At 30.0% G+C, this 23083-nt stretch overlaps 1 protein-coding gene across 1 annotated transcript in view; it reads left to right on the forward strand.

Annotated features, from left to right (window-relative positions):
- The window catches only part of LOC115875858 (nose resistant to fluoxetine protein 6-like), a 52544-nt gene that overhangs the window by 17264 nt on the left and 12197 nt on the right, over positions 1 to 23083 (forward strand). The window contains exons 3-8 of the mRNA XM_030891394.1: positions 6078 to 6253; positions 6624 to 6700; positions 7308 to 7507; positions 12275 to 12447; positions 13775 to 13943; positions 22342 to 22529. Of these exons, the coding sequence (XP_030747254.1) occupies positions 6078 to 6253; positions 6624 to 6700; positions 7308 to 7507; positions 12275 to 12447; positions 13775 to 13943; positions 22342 to 22529 (983 nt within the window). The remainder of the gene's footprint in view (positions 1 to 6077; positions 6254 to 6623; positions 6701 to 7307; positions 7508 to 12274; positions 12448 to 13774; positions 13944 to 22341; positions 22530 to 23083) is intronic.

Below are 23083 nucleotides of genomic sequence, written 5' to 3' on the forward strand. Positions count from 1 at the left end.
TGCAGTTTTGTGGGGTTATTCGGATTTTTTTTGTGGGGTCACGCGCCTTTCGGATTTTTCGGAGAAGTTTAAGGCTTACTAGATATTTCGAAAAACACAAATTTTGGCTATTTTAAAACTTGTCTCTAATTCCATTATAATCTACCGTATGATCGAATAAAAACGGCGTCAACGTTGGCTATGAAATGAAGATCGTTGTCATTTTATATGTAAAATTATATGGGAAATATCATCAATCGTCATTTCATAGCCATCGCTGACGCCGTTTTTATTCGATCATATGGTATTTTAGACAAAAAGTTTTCAGATAAAAGTTGTAGATAATCACATACCTAATGAGTTTGTGTTTTCTGCTTTTTTTCTAAAGCCTGTCATTTTTGACATATGACACAAACATTATGTTTTTTAAATGGAAATCCTAGTTGACCATGACTTCATAAAAAGCGCCATTCTTTAAGCTTTTCAGCGATATAGGTATAATATGTTTTTTTTTGAAAAATTACAAGTTATAGCCAATACTTTACTTTCTTGGCTAATTCCCATACCAATAATACCATACCAATTAGTTGGCATCAAAAATGTAAAAAGTTTTATGTTTTCAAATAAAATATATCGTAAAATTCGTAAAGCAGTCGATTTAGAATAAAATAATCTAAGAATGAAATGATTCTTTTATAAACCTGCATTAAATCAAATTAAAATAGGTATGTAACTTTTTTTTTAGATATTAATTAACAGCAATTAGCATTATCATAAATTATAAATAATGTACCAACATATCGAAATAATAATTTCTTTGATACTTTTTTAATACGGTTTAGAATTCTTAAAATAACAGGCAAAAATAATACACAATTTACAATAAAATAAAAGTTTCGTTTAAATTTCTTAATCAGCTGATCATTATTAAAGTTCGCAGAAACCCGAGGCTATATTATTACATTACTCTGAGGAAAATAACGAAAATAAGCGATATTTTTGACTCCGCCCCGAAAGGTTCACGATTTGTCCTCCAGTTGGCAGCACATTTCGTCTAGTCGGTTGAACAACTTTAAGAATATATAAACAAGGCTATTGCTAAATCAAATCACATTGTAGCCTCATCTTTTGTGAGCATTTTGTTTTTTTAATCACGACATTAACTCTGTTTGTATTGGAGATACGCTGCTTTAAAACGCACCTCTCGGAAAAATGCTTCGCAGGCAAAACCGCGATTCATCCGTGAAAAGGTCTTTAGTCCATTGCTCAATATCCCAATTTACATATAAACGCGCAAACTGAAGACGTGCTCGACGATGTCTTGGAAGTAGCTGGGGTCCTGTGGCAGGCCTCCTTGCAGACAAGCTGTTTCCTTTAAGTCTTCGTCGGATTGTTCTCTCACTGACTTGAGTTCTACGCACGGCTTGTAGCAGATGTTGATTCTGAAACGCTGTAATTCTACGATTTCGTAAAGTATTCAAGACAATAAAGCGGTCGTTAATTGTATTTGTCTTCCGTTTTCTTCCGAAACCCACTCGCCTGGTGAAATTTCCCGTTTCCATATACCGATTCCAGTCATCCTAGACTGTTGTTCGTGGTATACCCAGGGTATCGGACACATAACGTTGACTTCGGCCATCCTCAATTACAGCCACAATACGAGCAACATCCATCACAGATAATGGCATTTTTTAATTTGACAGTGATGTCGCCTTGATTATTTACACATAAAACATTCTGCATGCGAAGCATTTTTCCGAGACGTTCATTTTAAAGCAGCGTATCTCCAATACAAACAGAGATAATGTCTTGATTAAAAAAACAAAATGCTCACGAAAGATGAGGCTACAATGTGATTTGATTTAGCCATAGGTACTACAGCTGCTGCACCCTTCAGGGTGTTACAAAGTTCTGGCAAAAAACTTAAAACAAAAAAAATAAATTCGGAATAAAAATTTCTGACGTAGCATCCGTTAACAAGGAATTAGTTAACAATTTAAAAAAAGATCATCAAAATCTAATGAGTGGTTCGCGAGAAATCCAACTTTGAAATTTGGACTAGTTTTTAGTGGCCGGTTTTTTTTTGGCGGTGAGTTTATGATATATCATAATATTCTATTTTTATCATATTATTCTATTCTATTCAGAATGTCAATTTCTATGAAATAAAGTAAAAAAATAGCGAGAGTACCATTTAAAAGACAAAGATTGCAGTCATTTCTTGTGAAACAGGAAGTGACCGAAACTAATTGAATATGTCAATCAATCCTGGTATACCAAATATTGTTTTTTATCTGAAAAAATAAAAAGTTATAAGCGTGAATCGCTTTTGAAAAACACCCGGTATTGGAAAAATATGTATAATCTAATGAGAAATACTATAAAAAACTATAATAATTGACAATCTTTATTAATATATGTTTTTAATAAAATAAGTGCTAATCTAGTATTTTTCTATTTTTATCGTTTGGTTTGTATATCTTGTGTCCATTTAAATTAGGTATGTGTGTGAGAGAGTTTTTCACTATTTTAATTGTGTGTGTTATGTTTATGCAAAACTACTTAAAAATACTACTTTAAGATAAAGTTTTGTATTTACTATTTATCAGAAAGGGGGTCATTGGACCAATTTTTGTATTTTTTTGTACTGTTATCGCATCAAATTTTTGACTTTTTTATTCCTAATATTATCAGATTGTTTTATGATATAATTCTTAACCGATACTTCTTATCAAACATTCAATAAAATATATTGTGCATACAGAGTGAACATCATAAAACAAAAAGAAATATAATCCAAAGCATATGGATGATATTATGATGTTTGATTTGCGGTACTCTCTGATAAAATAGATAATTTGGGTATAGGTGCCAAAAGGAAAAACAGAGTGTGAGAAAAAAAATGTTATATAAATTATATAAAAAATAGAATAAGTTTTATTAGATTTTTTTACAACCTATTTCATTTATCGGTAGTCTTATATACGAGGGTGGTCTGAAAACATTTGGTTATTGAAAGTTTATTTTTATTTCTTTAGCCCGTTCCAAAAGTAGTCTGTTTCATTGTTAGCAAAAGTTAGTTCAGTTAGTTGTTTACGAGTGAAAACGAACACATAACACTTTACATGTATTAATACAATATGATCGAAAAAAACGGCGTCAGCGATGGCTATGAAATGTCGTCATTCGCCTCGGTTGATTATACGAAAACGGAAAGATGTAAAAACAAAATATTTTTTGGGTATATGTGGGGAGGCAATGTGCACAATTTAAAATTATCTTGAAATATACAGGGTGCCTCAGAACTAAGATCCATGCCAAAGTTATATTTTTTCTTATGGAACACCCGGTATTTTATTTCATTTTTAGATTCTTGGGCCCAAAAAAAGGCATTTATTATAGGGGTTAAATATGTTTAAAATCTTTTGTTTTTGAGATATTTAAAGATATTTAAATATGCATGCTATAAAAGAATTAATTATTAACACCCTATACATTACTTTTACAGAATTAATTCTTCTGGTGAGTTTAAAGGTAAAGAAATAAACTTTACTAAAAAATGTTATTGCTTTTTTATTTTACGAAAACTTGTAGAAATATGGATTTTCTATAAAAGAGCCAATTACGGCAAATTCAATTCCTTCACTTCCAACGACAGATTTCTGCCTAATCGCGCGCGGTCTATCCGTAAATTTAATTTAGGATGACTAGAAAAGTACTAGCAATAGAAGATTGTACCAAGTTTTAAAAACTTTTTCAATATTTTTACTTTATTTCATACGCAGATACTATGTAAAAATTCCTTCAAATAAAAAAGTTTCTCGCTTACCGAAAATCATGATACAATAAAGTTAATGTTTGAAGTTTAATCCATTTTCCAAAAGAAAATACACTCACTATGGAACTTTAATTTACTTCAGCTATCACCGCCTATGTGTTCTCAATCGATTAAAAAAAAGAGTATGTGAATAAGTTGATTAGTTTAGGAGTTATCGCGTAGGAAAGGTAAAAAAACATGGTTATACATTTTTGACAGATTTTTGACATTTTCCGAGATAAAAAATTTCTGACCCCCCCAAAAAGATCGTAATTAGTCATTTCACATGCACAAAGCCCTAACTGATAATCCTGTATAGATATGATGTAGTTATACCTCCAAAAAATATTTTGACACATTTTCATATCGTTTTTACTCAACTATAATATGTTTTTAGTAACTACTCTGCGAAATAGGAAATAGGACAAGTAGTTTTTCAAAGGAACACTTATCAGGAAGATTCCTATTTGGATATCTTTGAGCATAAGCTCTTGAAGCCAAGAAATAATTTTCCTCACAAAATAAAATCACTACCGCCATGCGCCAGCCACCAGCAGATACGGCTCTATTTTTCTTCATAAAATGAAGAATACTTACTTATTAAGCTATTGTTCTTAAGTTATTTAAATAATAAGCTATTTAAATAATAACGTCCACAAACAAATGTCGATTTTAAAAATAGTTACTAACTGTCACTAGAAAATTGCCATGGCGATACCAGCGATCTTGATTGCCATTTTACTTAAAAATCGCTTTTTATTCAAAATCTGAGATAGATAGGTATCTATAGGAAACCCTAATATAGTTTGAAAGAGAATTTGAATCTGCTTCGATTTATTTAAAAAAATACAGGGTGTTGCATCTGAAATAACCAAGTTTTTATGTAAAATAAATTCCTAAAATAGATCACCAAATTTTGGTACCCCTGTATAAATTTAAGGAAGCAATAATATATTTTCAGCAAAGTTTATTTCTTTACCTTTAAACTCAGCACAAGAATTAATTCTGAAAAGTAATGTACAGGGTGTTAATAATCAATTCTTTTGTAGCATGCATATTTAAATATATTTGAATATCTCAAAAACCAAAGATTTGAAACATATTTAACCCCTATGATAAATGCCTTTTTTGTGTGTTCCATAAGAAAAAATATAACTTTGGTATGGATCTTAGTTCTGGGACACCCTGTATATTTCAAAATAATTTTAAATTGCACATTGCTTCCCCACATATACCCAAAAAATATTTTGTTTCTACATCTTTCCGTTTTCGTATTTTAATTCAAATTACCATGACTGTGATAAAACCACTAATTTTTAATCAAGGAGCTTTGGGAAAATATATTCCATCATCTAATGTTTCTTGAGACTTTTCCTGACCGGTTAAAAGATGTCCAAATCGTATTTTTAATCATAACTCAATGGTGTTTACCACATACCTGCTATTTAGAGTCAACTTTCATTATGAGCAGAGCCATGACACTCTAGATTGAAGAAAACATACTATTTTTTTTAATTGAAAATATCAAAAGTTGACATATATGATATGTCATTCTATTCGGTTATCTAATTTTGATCATAGATAAATGCAACAAGTTTAGATCGGAAAGCCCGTATAAATTTTAGATCGCGAAATTATTTTGGGTCGCGACCGTTATACGCGATCTGGCGCTGCTGTAGCGGTCGCTAAGAACAACGACAAACAAAAACAGAAATAATTTTCTCTTGTCAAAGTCAGAATCTTCAAAAATCATAAAAATCTAAACCGCTTTCATTAAAGAAATCCCGAAAAATGTTTATAGCGTCCATTTTCAAAGTAATTATTGCTATCCTGTAAGTTTAATTCAAGTTTTATTTACTCCAACCGGTGATAATTGTGAAAAAGTGGCATTAAAAACTTAAAAAGCTGTGCTGTGAACTGTGAACTGCAAAAACCATCGTGGATCGTGGCATAACGTCGGTTTCCAATGTTTCCAAGGTATTTCATACATGCGTCCTTATATAAAATAAAGTTTCTTGTATGCAACACACTGTATTTTATTTATAAAATTAAACGAAAATAATAATAAATTTGAATAAACAATATTGGGCAATATAATTCCGGAAAAAGCCGAACCGCTCCGAAATTTTCAGAAGTTTTGGGTCGCGACCGTTGCAAGAATAGCGCCAAATAGTGTTTACATTATCCTTATGGGCACTTTCCAATCTAAACTTGATTCATTTATCTATGATTTTGATCAAATTTTGAAACTATCCAAAAGTAAAAAGTCAATTTGTTTTAGGATCAAACATATATTCTGTCTTATTGTGTACCAGAAGCATGCAGTGCTTCGGATATAGTGAATATGGTAACGAATAGCACAATCTTAGTTCCAATATTAGAACAATTGGTAAATGAAAGGTCCTGTCAAACTAAGGAGAGCAACACTAGTATGAACGCATCAGAAATAGTAGTGACGTAAGTATACTTAGTCTCACCAATGGGAGAATCCCTAACAATTGTCTATCATTTTAATTCACAGACAATTTGTATATTCTGTCATTTTATTGATGTTGTCTGTGGAAACTTGAACAGCAGGACACCAAAAAATAACAAGATCATGACAGTTGTCTGTTATTTTAATTCATGTAGATTGTTTTTAAGAGTTTATCTGTCAAAATGCTGTATTCTCTCGCTGAACACACTATAGCTTATTCATATAATTAAATATATGCAAGATATTTTATGCGAGAAATTTAAAACAAATTCTCTTTCTATACCTACGTGCTGTGTGGTCTATTACAACAGACATACAGTATAATTAACATTTATATATTTTATGTTTTAGATGTTTCTTTTGCCTCTTTCTTGCCTCTCTGGTTCTTTCCACATCGTACGATATTATTGCAAGCAAACGAAATAGAAGTAAGTACCGATATTTAATTTGTACCAACACCCTAGAAAAATAAGAAAAAATAGGGACGCTTACATTTCACATGTGATTTTCTAGATAAACTATTTTAACAAGTGAAAAAAAATCAAAATCTAAAGGTGCGTTCACACCGGCTGCGCCGCTCGGCGCAAAACATTTTTTAACATGTATTTTTGAAGTGTATTTTTTTAGCGCGCACAAAAGTATATGTTAAAAAAATGATAGGCCCGGCGCGGCGCAGAGCGGCGCATTAGGTGTGAACACACCTTTAATTTTTTTTTTCCATAAATATTACTTTAGTAAAAACTCAGGATTTATCATTCAAAGAATAATTTAATTATATATGCATGTTTCATAGTACTAAACTAAAATAATGATAATATATACACGCATATTAAAAGTTTTCTTCATTTTTTTTACATTTCATTTCATTTCTATACTATGCATATTATAAATTTCTCTTCAATTGGTATCTCCGGAAAAACTAGCAACATTAGTATTTTTTGAAAGACCACTAGCTTTACTTATTTCTTTAACATTGACACCTTTAGAAATAATTAAAAAAATAAGAAAGAGTAGTAAGCATTTTTACAATTATAGAACCACATCCTCTATATACCGCTTTCTCTGTTGTCAAAAATGGAAAAAAGTTATTAAAAGTTACGACACAATCGGCCAGCAGAGATCAAATTCTGGCATTCCATGGACTCAGAGCTATCAGTATGCTGTGGATTTTGGCTGGACATTCTGTAGGAATGTTTACTGTCGTTCCCCTCATCAATGTCGCTGATATAAATGAAGTAAGTATAGTTAATAATATAATTCAACTAACATAATTATTCATATATTTGTAACAGATTATTTGTCTTGTAGTTAAATTCGATCTTTTGGGTTGTTAGTTTTAGATTTTAGCAAAGAAAGTCAATAAATAAACATCTGTAAAATATGCACGCTCAAACAAATGGCAGAAAGAATAAAAGTAACGGGGAACATATATATGTAGCATATTTAGACATCGAAAAAGCTTTCGATAGGGTTCCTAGACAAGTCGTGTGCTATAGCTTAAAGAAACGGAATGTCCATACAAAATTGAAGAGTGCCATAATGTCTTTATACAAAAACACAAGAAACTATATAAGAACAGACAATGTGGTTTCGGATATTTTTACCGTAAATGAACGGCTGAGACAGGGCCCTCAGCTCGGCCCTGTTTAATTTAGTTATGGATGATATAATAAAGGATACAAGTACAATTGTTAGAAGAGTATACGCCGGTCATAGAAATCTACAACCAATTTGGATAAAAGAATGTGCACTTGCAGATGACTTGACAATTTTAGCTAACAGCGAAAAAGAACTGAAAAGAAATTTAGAAATCTGGCTGGAAGCTCTAGGAGAGAGAAATCTAAAAATCAATGAGATTAAAATGAGATTAATTGAGATTTAAATGAGATTAAAACAAAACTTATGATTTTAGGTAAAACAGAAGTCAATATGAATATCAGGCTTGAAACTAAAATTTTACTAGATAACTGACATCAATTTGGAACAAGTCGATTCATACAAATATTTGGGAGTGAACATTAGCAACACAGGAGAACAAGAGACGGAAATCATCGAAAGAATTGGCAACACGTCCCGCTTGTATCAAGCCATTAGAAGAAGAAATTTTGGTTTCAAGCCGCATCAGCATCAAAGGCTATTTAGCGGCATATCACCTGCTATTTTAGTACGGTACAATGTTTGACATTTTACTAAACAACACGTTTATAGGCAGATTGTATATGTTAAGAGTACAGACATTGATTTCGTACAAATAAAAAGTAAATAGTACGAACAACATAGAATAAATCAATAAAACGTAAAAATATATATAGTCTGTCCAACGAGAAGATCCTTGACAGTGATAGATGTGTCTGTCATTTTAATTTCAAAGTAGTTTATTTTATTTTACAAAGAAATAAGTTGGTACAACTGGAACGCATAGCAGGAAATTATTATATTTAAAATTTGACTGACAAGTGATTACTTCAAAATATTGTGAAAAAAACTGTATAAAACTGAAAAAGGTAATCGAGTTATTTAATTTAATAAAAAACGATATGTGTTAATACAAAACAAACAAGAACAAGACACCACATACCAAAAAAATATAATAAAGAACTATTTCTTACTTTCAAGCTTTATGAAACTTCCCGCATTTATGATTATATTTATCAATATAACTTATGTACAAATACAAATTTGTAATATTCGGCAGGAATAAATAAAACAAACTATTTTATTATTAATAACACTTACCAAATTTTATAGGTACCTTAAAGGTTGATTAATTAACTTTAATCTTAATTTTTTAAACCAGTACCTTTGGCATTATTTTTCTTGTGCAGTACTAAAACCCATTATTTACGTATCGTGTGATGTCGATATTTTACAGCTACTCCAGTTTTTAGTATGTGTTTACTATGGTACTTCTACCATATTCGAGATGCACTTATCTACGACGAGATGGTATACGAACTTTAACGATGGTAATTTTATTGGTGTATAAGACTTTTTGCCTAGGCAGCGAGTATTAACCATAAACTGTGCTCTGGGTCTACAGTTAATTTTCACTCGATTTTTCCTCCACTTGACTTCAAAAGACACAAAACACACGTAATAACACAAATCAAAATGCATCATCTTCCAAAACGCAGGGTATTTGACAAAACTGACAAAAGTTGACACAAAATTATAACCTCTAATTTGGCAAGTCTTTGACAAGCGTCAAAAATCTAAAGGCGAGTTCATACGCATCGGCGTCCGTTTGTCATTCATCGTTCCGTCAAACCAATAAAATTGAAATACGATCTGTCATTTTTTAAATAAACCAATAAAACTGGTTAAAAACAACAAGAGACGACGCATGACGGATTTATATTTAAACCCATCCATAGTTAACTTAAAAATTATTAGAAACTTTTTTTAGTAAAATAAATAGATTGGTATGGGACGTCATCTGCTTTTCTTCTGTCATCGTCTGTCGAAATCTTACCTGAGAAAAAAAAACAGAGTATACAGTTGAATTAGTAGGTGAAATGAATAGGTTGCTTTATACCAAAACTAGCGTGTACCAGCGACTTGGTTCGCGTCGAATTAATCATTTGTAATGGTGATGATAAAACAAACCAAGAATTTCCATTAACATACAAACTGGATAAAATTTTCTCACATTTATGTCAGCATGAGAAAAAACAATATGGCGATATTATTATATAACTTGGTAATATTTGAGGGGTAGTTTCATCTCGTTGGAATTTCACTTTCGAAAAATCCGTTTGCGAAAAATAAGCTTTTTACGTCAAGCAGTTTAAGCAGAATCGTGGTTAAGAAATTACCCAACTTTTTGGAACACCCTATATGATTTTTTAAAAAAATTCAAAATATGTAAAAAAAACAAATAAATTATGCTTGTCCAAGGGTTTTCCCGAAAGACTAACCGTTTTTTAAATAACAAATATTGTAATATTTGAGAGGCGTTTTCACCTTCTTGGAATTTGAGATTCGAGAAACCCCTCCTTATCAAACCTCTACACCCCACAGTCCATCCGTTTGCCAAAAATCAGCTTTAAACGTCAAGCAGTTTAAGCAGAATCGTGATTACTCAATGGTCATATTTTATGAAACACCCTGTATAAATTTAAAGAAAATCTTAAAATATGTAAAACAACAAAATAAAATATACGTGTTTAAGAGTTTTTCCGAAAAACTCACCGGATTTACATAAAAAATATTTTATTATTTGAGGGATACTTTCACCCCCTTAGTATACGACTTTCGAAAAATCCCTTCTTATCGAACCTCTACACCCTAAAGTCAATCTGCTTTCCAAAAATCAGCTTTTTACGTCAAGCGCTTTAAGGAGGATCGTGATTAATCAATGACCATATTTTTCAAAACACCCTGTATACATTTTTAAAAAATCTTAAAATATGTAAAAAAAACAAAATAAAAAGGAAACTTGACCGTTTTTTAAATAAAAAATATTGTAATATTTGAGGGGTGGTTTCACCCTTTTGGAACTGGAATTTCGAAAAATCTCTTCTTATCGAACCTCTACACCCTAGAATGCCAAAATTGAGCTTCTTACGTTGAGTGGTTTGACCAGGATCGTGATTAATCAGTATGTCAGTCACTTAAGGATTTTATATATTAGTATAGATGTAGCTTTTTAGATACCTATATTTTAGATATATATATCCCGATCTTTCCAGAAAATCAAAAAGTTTTGGTTGTTCAGCGCTTTTACATTACCGGTAATACCCACATGCTAGGAATCCAAAATACAGATATATTGGAGCCTAGGCCAGTTGGCCTATGTCGCAAATCCATTATATATGCTTCCAAAGGATGTTGGGGGTAAAGTTTTTCTATAGATAGTAGAGCAGATAATGAATCAGGGCATCAAACCATTAAGTACAGTTTCTTAAATAAAAAGAAAATCTCGAGAGCAGTGAAGATGAGTGTATACAAGACAGTATTCATACCGACGCGACGTTGACATTTGGTTGTGAAAATTGGGTATATTAACTAAAAGATTGAAGAGTAAGATCCAAAGAATGGAGATCTTATATCTACGAAGAGTACTTGGGGTAACAAGGAAAGATAGACTAAGGAACAGCTTTATCAGAGAGGAACTAAAATTAGATTCGATTCTGAATAAAATTGAGCAATGTCAGCTTAGGTGGTATGGACATTTGATTAGAATGAATAACGATATACCAGTAAAAGGCGTGTGGGAAGCTAAAATGTAGGGAAAAAGACCAAGGGGAAGACCAACTAAAACACGGAATGACACAATAGAGAAGATAGTGATAGATAGAGGTCTAATATTAACAGAAGCCAAAAGTTTAGCAAGAGATAAAAATAAATGGAAACAATTTGTGTATAGTGTAGCAATTTAGTGAATTTATTTAATTTAGTATACCTTACACCTTCGTGTAGAAAGGTTTTTGATTATATACCTAGTATGGTACAAAATAGTCAAACCGGTGCCATCTAGAAATGGGGTGTTCGATTAACTTGGGGAGTTGTGAAACTGGCCTAACCAAGAGGTATATCTTGACGGATAACGTTATTGGCCGAGCGGGATTTGGTACTAACTTTCAGCCCTTGAATATCGAACCCCCGGGGCTACTGTTGGGCAAGAAAGTCAGTTAGATACATAACCATAAGCCAGAGTCATTGAGCAACGGTTCGTTGGGAATCATCACGCAATTTTTGTTTCATTATATTCCACAATGTCTTCATAACGTTAAGGTCCAGACTGTCCGAAGGCCATGAAAGGACCTTAATGTTATTGTCTCTAAACCATTTTTAGTAGTTTTAGCCCTAGATTTCATGCGCTTTTAAAAATACGTGCTTTTCTATCTTTATTCAATACATCTTATAGTACTGAGCGTATTGACCGTACTGTTCGTACAAACGAAATTCGGCTCCCAGGGCCTGAACTGCCGACCCGGTATAAATTATGTAGCCTTAGATATAGGAAACAAATTTTAAATTATGTTTATTTCATTTTTCAGTTTCAACGTACCATTTCTGCTTTTTATATTATGGGAGGATATTTTGCTGTCGACACCTTTTTCTATTTGTCAGGCTTTCTCATAGCGTATCAGTATTTTAAAGCAATGGGAGAAAAAAGTATGGTACAACAAGCTGTTTCTATACCCCAAATGATCATTCACAGATATTTAAGGTAAATACAGTCATAGGAGCCTTAATATAATATTTTTTGACATAATTTAGGGTAAAGGAGTATCATAATTTGTATAATTATGTTTTTCCTAATATAACAATACCAATTATCATCGAAAAAAAACGGCGTCAGCGATGGCTATGAAATGAAGATCGCTGTCATTTTATATTTAAAATTATATAGGGAATGTCATCGATTGTATTTTTAGTAGTTTTATTAGTATTTTTTTTCTGATCATACGGTATTAACCTTTTTTCGTACAGTAATTGATTGTACATTGGTTTATTATAAGTAAAAATTGACATAACAAAAAGTCGTTTTTACTACGAATAAAACATACTATTTTTTTCAAACCTCACAAATATTTATTTAAACAATTTCAAATATCGAAAATAATATTAATACACAAGGTATAATATACCTTGTAAGTAATTATATATCGAGAAACTATGTAACTATAGTTTCATTATGTATTCGTTGAATTTGATACTTTTTAATGTCAATTCGAGGGGTATACACCAAACCACAGATAACATGGTGTTAAACTATACAATATAGTTTTAAGATAAAAACATTTTTTTACAAAGCAATTCAATGATTACTTGAAATGACACCTGTAACATTCAATTGCAATATCTGAAAAACCGATTTGTTAAGATTATATTAAAAAAATGTTTTAGACAATAGATGATTATTACAGGTGTTCTTAAGAACACTTGTTGTGATGTGACAAAATAGTAACACAGGTGTTTATCACAAAAGATTATGTATTTTTTTATTTTATAGTCGTGACAAATAGAAAAACAAGTAACAATAACTACAAAGGGCATATGAAATTTCTCCATCCCAGTTTAATTTACATTATCTTAACAAATCAAAGAGCAAAAGATTGAGCTTCACAGTTTACAGCGTACCAATTTTAAACAATAAAATTACAATCACGAGTTACAGTCACAGGCATTTATAAATCACAATTGCAGTTTCAACTGCGATTGGAACATCGCAACTGCTTTACAATTCGATTGTCTATCTAGGTTTAGTAGTTAGTTGAATTTTATAAATTTGTAGTTACTATATAATTTATTATTTAGCTTTACCTAATACGAGAACAAATTATTTCATTCTTTAAGAAATAATAATACATTAAAATTAAAATCGCAACCATTTTTGTAGTTACATACATATTTTTTACTGAATTACAACAATTTTAATGCGATTTTATGGTATGTTCTTTATAGCTGATTTTTACACTCATTAATTTTTATTTCGGTCATACCAATTTCATCTTGAATATAAAATATTTATTTTTATTTTTAATTTTTTATAGAATTACTCCTGCCTTGTTGATGTTGTTCCTCTATGGGGTATATATATCAAAATTTGTGGGTTCTGGACCAATGGCTTACTTAGTCAATCAATCAGTTGAAAGACCTTGTAAGGAACACTGGTGGTCGGTATTTTTGTACATCCAGAATTATTACAATTTTACAGATCTAGTAAGTATATCAATCCTTTAATATTAGAACACTGGATATTAGGCTCTATACTCTAAAGACTTCAATAGACCTGATTCATTATTACAATAAAGAAATATGCTGATACAGGAATATACTTTAGAAAACACTAATTTACAAAAATACAGAATATAACATAGTTGATATAATATGGGTTTTTTTTTGTTGGTCGGGTGTCAAAAAATGTGACGCCTGAAAAAATAAAAATGTATGTCGATAGTCGCCACCCCGAAGCGGATACCGAAGTTACACAACTAGAGATAAGTAGTAGTTATCAAACAGCATTTAAAGTTGGTGTAAGAGAAGAGCTTGAAAATGACTGAAACATCCAAACTTTTGGCCAAAGGACATAAAAGTAGATTTTTTTCGTTTTTCCCTACATCGTGTAAGGAAAGAATCGAACCAAAATCAAGATCAATTTTAACAGTTACTCATCCACCTTCAGCCGTATATATTTTTCATCAAAATATACAATGCCTGAGAAACAAAATACTAGAATTAGAGATTTATATAAACAGCATGAAACATAAACCACAAATAATATGTCTTACAGAGCACTGGCTAAAGCCGGGCGAAAGCACATTTGTTAACTTGGAAAATTATAGTGTATGCTCAACATATGCAAGAAAAGATATGATCCACGGTGGTGCAATCATCCTAGCAGAGAAAAATCTTCATCTAGAAGAGGAAACCAGAGTGGTACAAAAAAGCGTAGAAGGAAACATTGAATGTGCTTGTGCCGTGGCAGTTCATCTAAAGTTAGTAGTTATTTGTGTATATATCACTGGAATATCATCATTCCAGGTATTTATTGACTCATTAAATGATATTCTAGATTATGTGAAAAATAAGTATAAAACGTATCGACTATTGTTGATGGGTGATTTTAACTTAAATTTATTTAATAAAAATAACCAGACTGATACTTTCATAGACTTACTATTGGGTTACGATCTTCATCAAACTATTTTTGATCCTACAAGAGTAATAAAAGAATCATCAACATTAATAAATATTATTTTTGTTAATTATACAGATTGCAACACAGGAGTATTGCATACAAATTTATCAGACCACTATGCTCAGTTTTTCTCTTTTTCTGTTAATAAGGATATAAAAAATATGTCAAATTTTGTTAGTAGAAGAATTTTCTCAAAACATAAACTACAATATTTCAAACAAAATCTCGAACTAGTTGACTGGGACAATGTAACATGTATTAATGATGTTAATACATCTTATAACAATTTTGCTTACACCTTAAACCACCTTATAAATGTAATTTTTCCATATAAAAAAATAAATATTAATAATAAATCTAAAAACTGGATAAGTACAGGCATAAAGATATCTACCAAAACAAAAATAAATTTATATTATAAAATGAAAAATGGTATTATTGACAGCTCCGTTTATAAAAATTATAGTAGTGTCTAAAAAAAATAATTCTAGATGCTAAAAAGAAATATAATAATGATTTAATAATTCAATCAGACGATAAAAGTAAAGCTGTCTGGACGCTTGTAAATAAAATTTCAGGGAATAAGAAAGAACATTCTGTAATTGACAATTTTGCGCAAAAATATGATAGTCCTATTTTAATACTTAATCAACTTAATGAATATTTCGCTAATTTAGACATTGATGTTAACACATCTCCAGACTCTAACTTAAATAATACTCAAGTATGCTAGAACTCAATATTTTTGCAACCGACTACCGAATTGGAAGTTGAAAAAGTTATCGCTCATTTAAAAAATAAGAAATCTGTCGGAATAGATCAAATACCTACAAGTATATTAAAAGAAAACGCAAATATCATTTCTAAGCCAATAGGGCACATAATAAATTTAATGTTTCTGACAGGGACTTATCCTGAACAACTAAAGATTGCTCAAATTAGGGCAGTTCATAAAAAAGAGAGTAAATCAGATGAAAAAAATTACAGGTCTATTTCTATCCTTTCTAACATCAATAAGGTCATTGAGAAAATCATATATGAGAGATTTATAACTTTTATTGCAAATAACAGTCTATTATCCGATCTGCAAAATGGCTTTAGAAGAAACAAATCTACCATTCGTGCTATTTATCAATCCCTTTCGAAAGTATTAACCTCACTGAATAACAATAAGGTCACCATGGCTCTACTATTAGACTTATCCAAAGCATTTGATTCCGTTAATCATAAAAAACTATGTAATAAGTTAGAAAATTTTGGTATACGAGGGATTGCTCGTCAACTGGTAGAATCATACTTGGAAAACCGAATACAATGCGTATTTGATGTGGATAAGTGCTGTATTTGATGGGAAAGTGCTGTACTCAAATGAAATTTCAATAAAAAAGGGTGTTCCACAAGGATCGGTTTTAGCACCATTATTGTATATACTATACACGAATGAACTTCCCACTATTTCATCTGAGTATATGGTCATGTACGCGGATGATACTGCTCTGATTTTTAGCGAATCTGACAAAGAAATATTATTGAAAAGAGTGATCGATAATATTAATACGCTAACAGAATATTTCAATGCATATGATCTAACTTTAAATATTAAAAAACACAGACTCTTCTGTTTGCAAACCGGTCGAACGATAAAATATATATACCATATAAAGGGCACAATCTAACTTCTAAAGATGAGGTAGTGCTTCTGGGCTTACATATCGACAAAAAACTAGACTGGAAAGGTCACATAGATTTTTTAGCAAAAAATATTGCTAGTTATTGTTATGCAATGAAAGTTATACCCTTGTTTATATATTAATAGTTAGTCAATGAGCCTGTATAAGTCGATGCTGCCAACTGGTGGCAGAAATTAAAACGTAAAAAGGGGCGGAGACTATTGAATTTGGCAAAGAAGTAGGGACTAGGAATTCTTCGAATTTAATTCTCGGTAAAGAATAAAAATACCTTATCTGATTCGAACCGAATTTATACCTCAAAGCGTTATTTACATTTTTTATTTTTGGACATGGATTTATATTTATTTTGATTTTCATAGCCACTTGTTGGATACTAAAGTATTATATTAGGTATATAAATATTTTATTTTTAGATGGATAATTAAAGAATATAATATGAAACTATACCTACCTACGTCTGTAACTTTGTAAAAAGTGTGGCGGATTTAACATAATGTTTTTTTTAAATGTAACATCCTATTTTATTTTAGATTCTGCGTAAAATTCTATTACTTTTTTTACGTATATTTCTTGTATAATGGTGTAACCTAAAACTAGTTTTATAATATTTCAATTTGTTGATGAAGAAAAAATATTAGATATTTATATGTAGATATTTAAGGTAGAGCTACAGGGTGTTCAATATATATTTTTGAAATTCGACTACGTATTTAAAATAGAAAAATATCTGCAGATTCTTTCAATGACGCAGCCTATACTGAGTGTTTTTTCAAAAGCGGTTCACCTCTATAACTTTTTTATTTTTTCAGATAAAAAAATTAAATTCGGGGTTTACCAATTCGGAATGTTAGTAGGTATATGACATAAATCGAGATTGATTCGTATTCCGTTAGTTTCGGTCACTTCCTGTTTCACCGGAAATGTATACGAGTACAACATTTGATTTTTAAATGGTACCCTCGGTATTTTTATACTTTATTTGATAGAAAATGACATTCTGAATAGAATGACATATATCATATGTCAACTTTTGACATTTTCAATTAAAAAAAATAGCATTTTAAAATTCAATCTAGTGTCATGGCTGTGTTAAAACCATTAATTTTTAATCAAGGAGCTTCGGAAAAATTGATTTGATCGTCTAATATTTTTTGTCTTTTCCTTTTTGGTACCTGGTAAATAGGTAATTTGGTACCACACACTTCGTATATCGAGTCAAACTGTCGTTACCTTTACAACCGGTTACATGTTGTTTTTTATCATGGCACTCTAGATTGTAATTTAAAATACAATTTTTTTGAGTAAATATGTCAAAAGTTGACATTAAATCATTCTATTCACAATGCCATATTCTGTCAAATAAAGTAAAAAAATACCGACGGTACCATTTAAAAACCAAGTTGTAGTCATTTCAGGTGAAACAAGAAATAACCGAAACTAATTGAATACGTCAATCAAGCCACGTTTGAAAAACACCCGGTATATTATAATTTCTTCTGATAGATTTTACAAAATTCTTCAATTTCTATTAATAATGTCATATAACTATATAAATTACTTTAATGCTTAATAATAAATAATTTTTGTTTTGTCATGGCAAAACTTGTTATAGTGTAAATGAAGTAAAAGAAGGATAAAAGTTGAAAAATTCAGAACAGATTGCAAGCTGTATAGAGTATAGATGTACTTAATATACTTTCTTAACAAATGTTGAAAGGTTTTGTAAAAGCACTAGAAAAAATAATAATATATAGGATCAGCCAAAAAAATCTGTTTGAACACAGTGTAGCATCTAACTCCAAGTATTTTTACATATATCTTTTTCTTCACCTCTGTAAAACACTCCTACCAAATTTGGGTAGCCCAACTTCGGAAACAACTGACAATTATGTAACATAGGAATAATTTTTTTTGCAAATACTAACGTTATTTATAAAAAAAAAGTTATAGAATTTTAGGCAGAATCGAAAATAAAATAAAAGTTATAAATAAGAGTTTTGCATTAAAAAACATGTTACATTATATCCGCCACATTTTTTGAAGCACCCATTATACTCAAAAATAATATTTGAACTGTGTCTCTTAAGATTCTCTATACCCTTTTTTTTGAATTCCCAAAACAAACGAGATAAGTAACTTTATTTATTTCCTGATATCTCATTTTATAATATTTCGGAAGAATCAATCAGGTATCTTATTTTTATAATTATTAGAAATAATCGGATTTAAAGGATAAGAGATATGTAAGTGTATACCATACGATAAAAAAACGGCGTCAGAGGTGGCTTGGAAATGAATATCGATGTCATATATTTGTACATAAACAAATAGACGCCGTTTTTTTTCGCTCATACCATATAAGAAAACAAATTTAATAAAACAAACGCATTTATTAATATATGTATATAGATTTACATGGTATGAAAAATTCGCATTATAATCTCTGAAGGTCCTACCATGGTCCCAACAATGGTTGGTTAAAGTGGCGAGTACGACCACTTATCAGTCACACCTATAATAATTTAATAAAATATACATATAATAAACAAACTTATTTCTTTTAGATTTTTTAAAAGCGAGTTATATGTGTTAAGTGGTTTTTGATTATTTTAGACTAAATTTTTTAGACATATGATTATTTTAAACCAAATTGTCTGCCCACTCAAACGTCTTTCAAAATTATAATGTAGGAAATTCTTAATATGTTTTAATTGGGAATACTTTTAGAAAGTTTCATTTTCACCAAACAAAACTACGTATGTAATCAACTATAATGCATGATATATACTGGTGGCGTCAAAACTAGATGTTGGGTTTTTCTCGATTATTTCAAAGAGAACTCCACATTTTATGACATAAACGTAGTTTTCTCCAACTTTGTTTTGAAAAATAATTTTTAAATCCAATAATCGATATTTATACAGTAATGTCCTGTTTTGGAATACATAATTATTTTCAGCTGCAGCGATAAAATAAATAATATTTACTGATACGCTAAGTAAAAAAATAATTAGGAAATTATTTTAGACATCTAATTCTTAATTTTTGTCGCTGATAAATATGTAGATACATCACTTTTAACGACAAACCTACTAATAAAAATTGCGAAAAACAAATCATGTTTATTCTCAAAGAGACAATTTTGAGAACAATCCAATAACTATTAATCTGGGATATAGATCTTAACAAAACAAAAGTTGGATAAAAGATTTGTTGATTTATGATATAAAATACAGTGTTCCATTTGAAATAGCAAAGAAAAATATAATATATAGTTTTGACTCATCCTGTATATAATACAAAAAAAATAATATAAAGAAAATTTAATCATATAAATAATTTAGGAATTTAGCATATTTTTATATAATTATATGAAGAGAACATTACCTTAAATTAGTTCCAGTAAAAAACTTCCATATTACTTATTTTTAACTTAGAAAGGGCTTTAAATATATATTTTATTATATAAACAAAAAAATTTAATCCAAAAATGGTCAAAATGAACTCTATACGATTACGACATTATAGTATTTTCTGGAATGACAATTTTTTGACAAATTCACCAAGAAAAAATAAAAAATATAGCTTTTCTTTTGACAAACTATACAACTCTAAAGTAAATATGTATTTAAATCTACGAATCATCCTGTATATCTATAAAAATACCTCCCTGTCAAATTTACGCTACTTTTGCATGCAAGCATACCTATTTTACAAAAATATGATTTGAGTGAAAATATAAAATAGGAAATCTGATATGAAGCTTTATCTAAACACAGGGTTGAGTGTAGATAAACAATATTTTACGTTATTAATTAAGAAAAATTATAAAATACACAATATATCTGACAGTTCCAAAAAAGCAAAGTAAGAAATGAAACATAATTTATAGCATAAAATCAGTATTTTTTAAATTTTTAAGTCAACTGGCCATTATCGTTTAATCTATCTATCAATCTATCAAATTTAATGTTTATTATTAAACTTATCTCAGACTCTCTATGAGTAAAACTCTAAGATAAAAACTCTAAAAACCAAGAGTGATTTAAAACAAATTTATATGAATTTAGAAATAAATATGAACAGTATTTACTCACCTGTAATACAGATGCTTTTTGTTTAATTAAATATATTTCAAAATATTATCCAGCAGGTACAAAATACACATTACACATCACGTAAACACAACACATAAAACTCATAAAATAATAGTTTGTAATCCAAATATTCAAAAATACTGTTTCGTTTCTTCGTGGGGGACGAAAAAATTGATTTTTTTAATTATTTAGATATGCATTAAGGTATATTTCAACTCAACAGCTTATAAATAATTATTTTTTAAGACATAACCTAAACGAAACGAAATCAGAAGTCGAGAAAGATAAACAAAACTGCCGAATTTAGAAACGAATATGACTTTTTTTCCTTTTTTCTTGTCACAGTTGAAACAAACAAGGAAAGCTATTTTCGTAAAACATGCGTGAACGTGCTAATAAGTAGCCCAATAGATGTGACCTCGCGCCCTTCCATTTTTGAACGATGGGCGGGTTTAACGGATTCCCCTCAAAGAAAATCGTAGGGGAATACAAAAATTCAGAACGGGCAAGGCGCCACCTAGAAGACGGGCTTGTACTAAGCCCTCATTGTACATCTATTTATACATAATCAAGGGTTATACGTAACCAAATAAACGAGACAGCAGCATTGAGTGCATATTATGCATATATACATTCACGCTTGAAATATGGAATTATCTTTTGGGGAAATTCTTCAGATATTAGTAGGATATTGATACTACAAAAAAGGCTGATACGAACTTTGTATGGAATGCATTCGAAAGATAGCTGTAAAGGTGTATTTATCTCAAAAAATATCCTAACTATTATTAGTATTTATGTCATGGAATCGGTCATATTTGTAAGTGACAACAAAGATTTATTTTTAGAATGCAATAGAGATCATAATCATGATACAAAATTGTACAAAAATCTAAAATCAGAAAAATGTAATTAAACCTTTATTCAACAAAATATAAAATTTAATGCTGTAAAAATTTACAATTCTTTTCCCATGGCTATTAGAAACTTGCCAAGAAACAAACTAAAGTGCGCTTTAAGGGAGTATTTAGTAAATAAAGCATTTTATTCAGTGCAGGATTTTTTTCATAGAGAGCTCAAAGGCTGCTCTAGCCGTCGGAAGTGGATTTTAATTTGAATATTAAAAAAAAATGTATTTGATTTGTATAAGATATAAGATAAGAATAAGATATATCTAGATTTAAGGAAATTATGTTAGTTTTTTCTACCCATAGTCAATAGCATATTATATTTTTGTTTTCTTTGTTTAGACGGGTTCCACGTTCATATGAACATTATTTGTAATTTTTTTTACTGGAATGAATAAACTATTATCTATCTATCTATCTATCTATCTATCTATCTCTCTATGTAACATAGACTATTGAACAATCAATATTTTACTATTCTATGTATGTATAATATAATTTTTCTGTATTAACTTAAATGTTCCAGCGCATTCACCAAACCATTAAATTTAAAAATATTTTTGCACAAGAGAAATAAGTAAACATAGAGATTACGTTGAGAAATATAAGACAAAACGTGATATTTATATGAAGCAATAGTACAAAACATCTTTTGGGTTTACTTATTTCTCCAAATGTTATTTTGTTGAGTTTACAAAAGATTATTTTATTTACATTTTTTAGTGTTATACTCATCTTTGGTACTTATCAACCGACTGGCAACTATTCTTATTAGCACCACTAATTCTGATTCCTACAGCGTTGCAATACAGGAGAAGATTCAACTGGGTTCTGGGATCCCTTCTAGGGTTAAACCTCATTTTTGTTTTCATACCCCTTTGGACCAAATTGCAATTTAGGGAGTATGATCCGTAAGTTTAACATTTTTAAAAATTATAATAGTTTTAGACAAAGAGATAAAATTTTTGGTCTATTTATTTTGATATTTTCGTTATTACATTATTCGTGCTGTTTAAAATCTTATTAGATTATTTATTATTATATTATGTTATTATTATTAGAAACTAAGTAAAGATATACAGAAAGGTCCACAGGCTTCGAGTTCGAGACATAGGAAAAATCGCAATCGTGTGTCGCAATTTTCACACCTTAAAAAATTAGTTTTTTATAGCTATAGCAACTGCAGCGACTATGAAAAAAGCTGTGTGGTTTTCATAGAAAATAAGGGCACCTGTAATTCATTTGAGAATGTTATAAATCGCTAAAAGAGGTTTCAAATCTCTATTCTCGATTTCTATTAATATTAAATAAATTTTATTAAAAATTGAACAAAAATTGTTAGTATCATTAAAAACAATTCTAATTCAAAAATTGTATGAGTCAAATTCCCTCATTAAGGTGAATATTAAAGTAAATATAAATACAGCTCATTCCAAGCTCTACTTATCTTTAAAAAAAAATAAAT

The sequence above is a fragment of the Sitophilus oryzae genome, unplaced genomic scaffold (genome assembly GCF_002938485.1).
Source record: "Sitophilus oryzae breed Bouriz unplaced genomic scaffold, Soryzae_2.0 scaffold_1396_pilon_pilon, whole genome shotgun sequence".
Classification (NCBI taxonomy): domain Eukaryota; kingdom Metazoa; phylum Arthropoda; class Insecta; order Coleoptera; family Curculionidae; genus Sitophilus; species Sitophilus oryzae.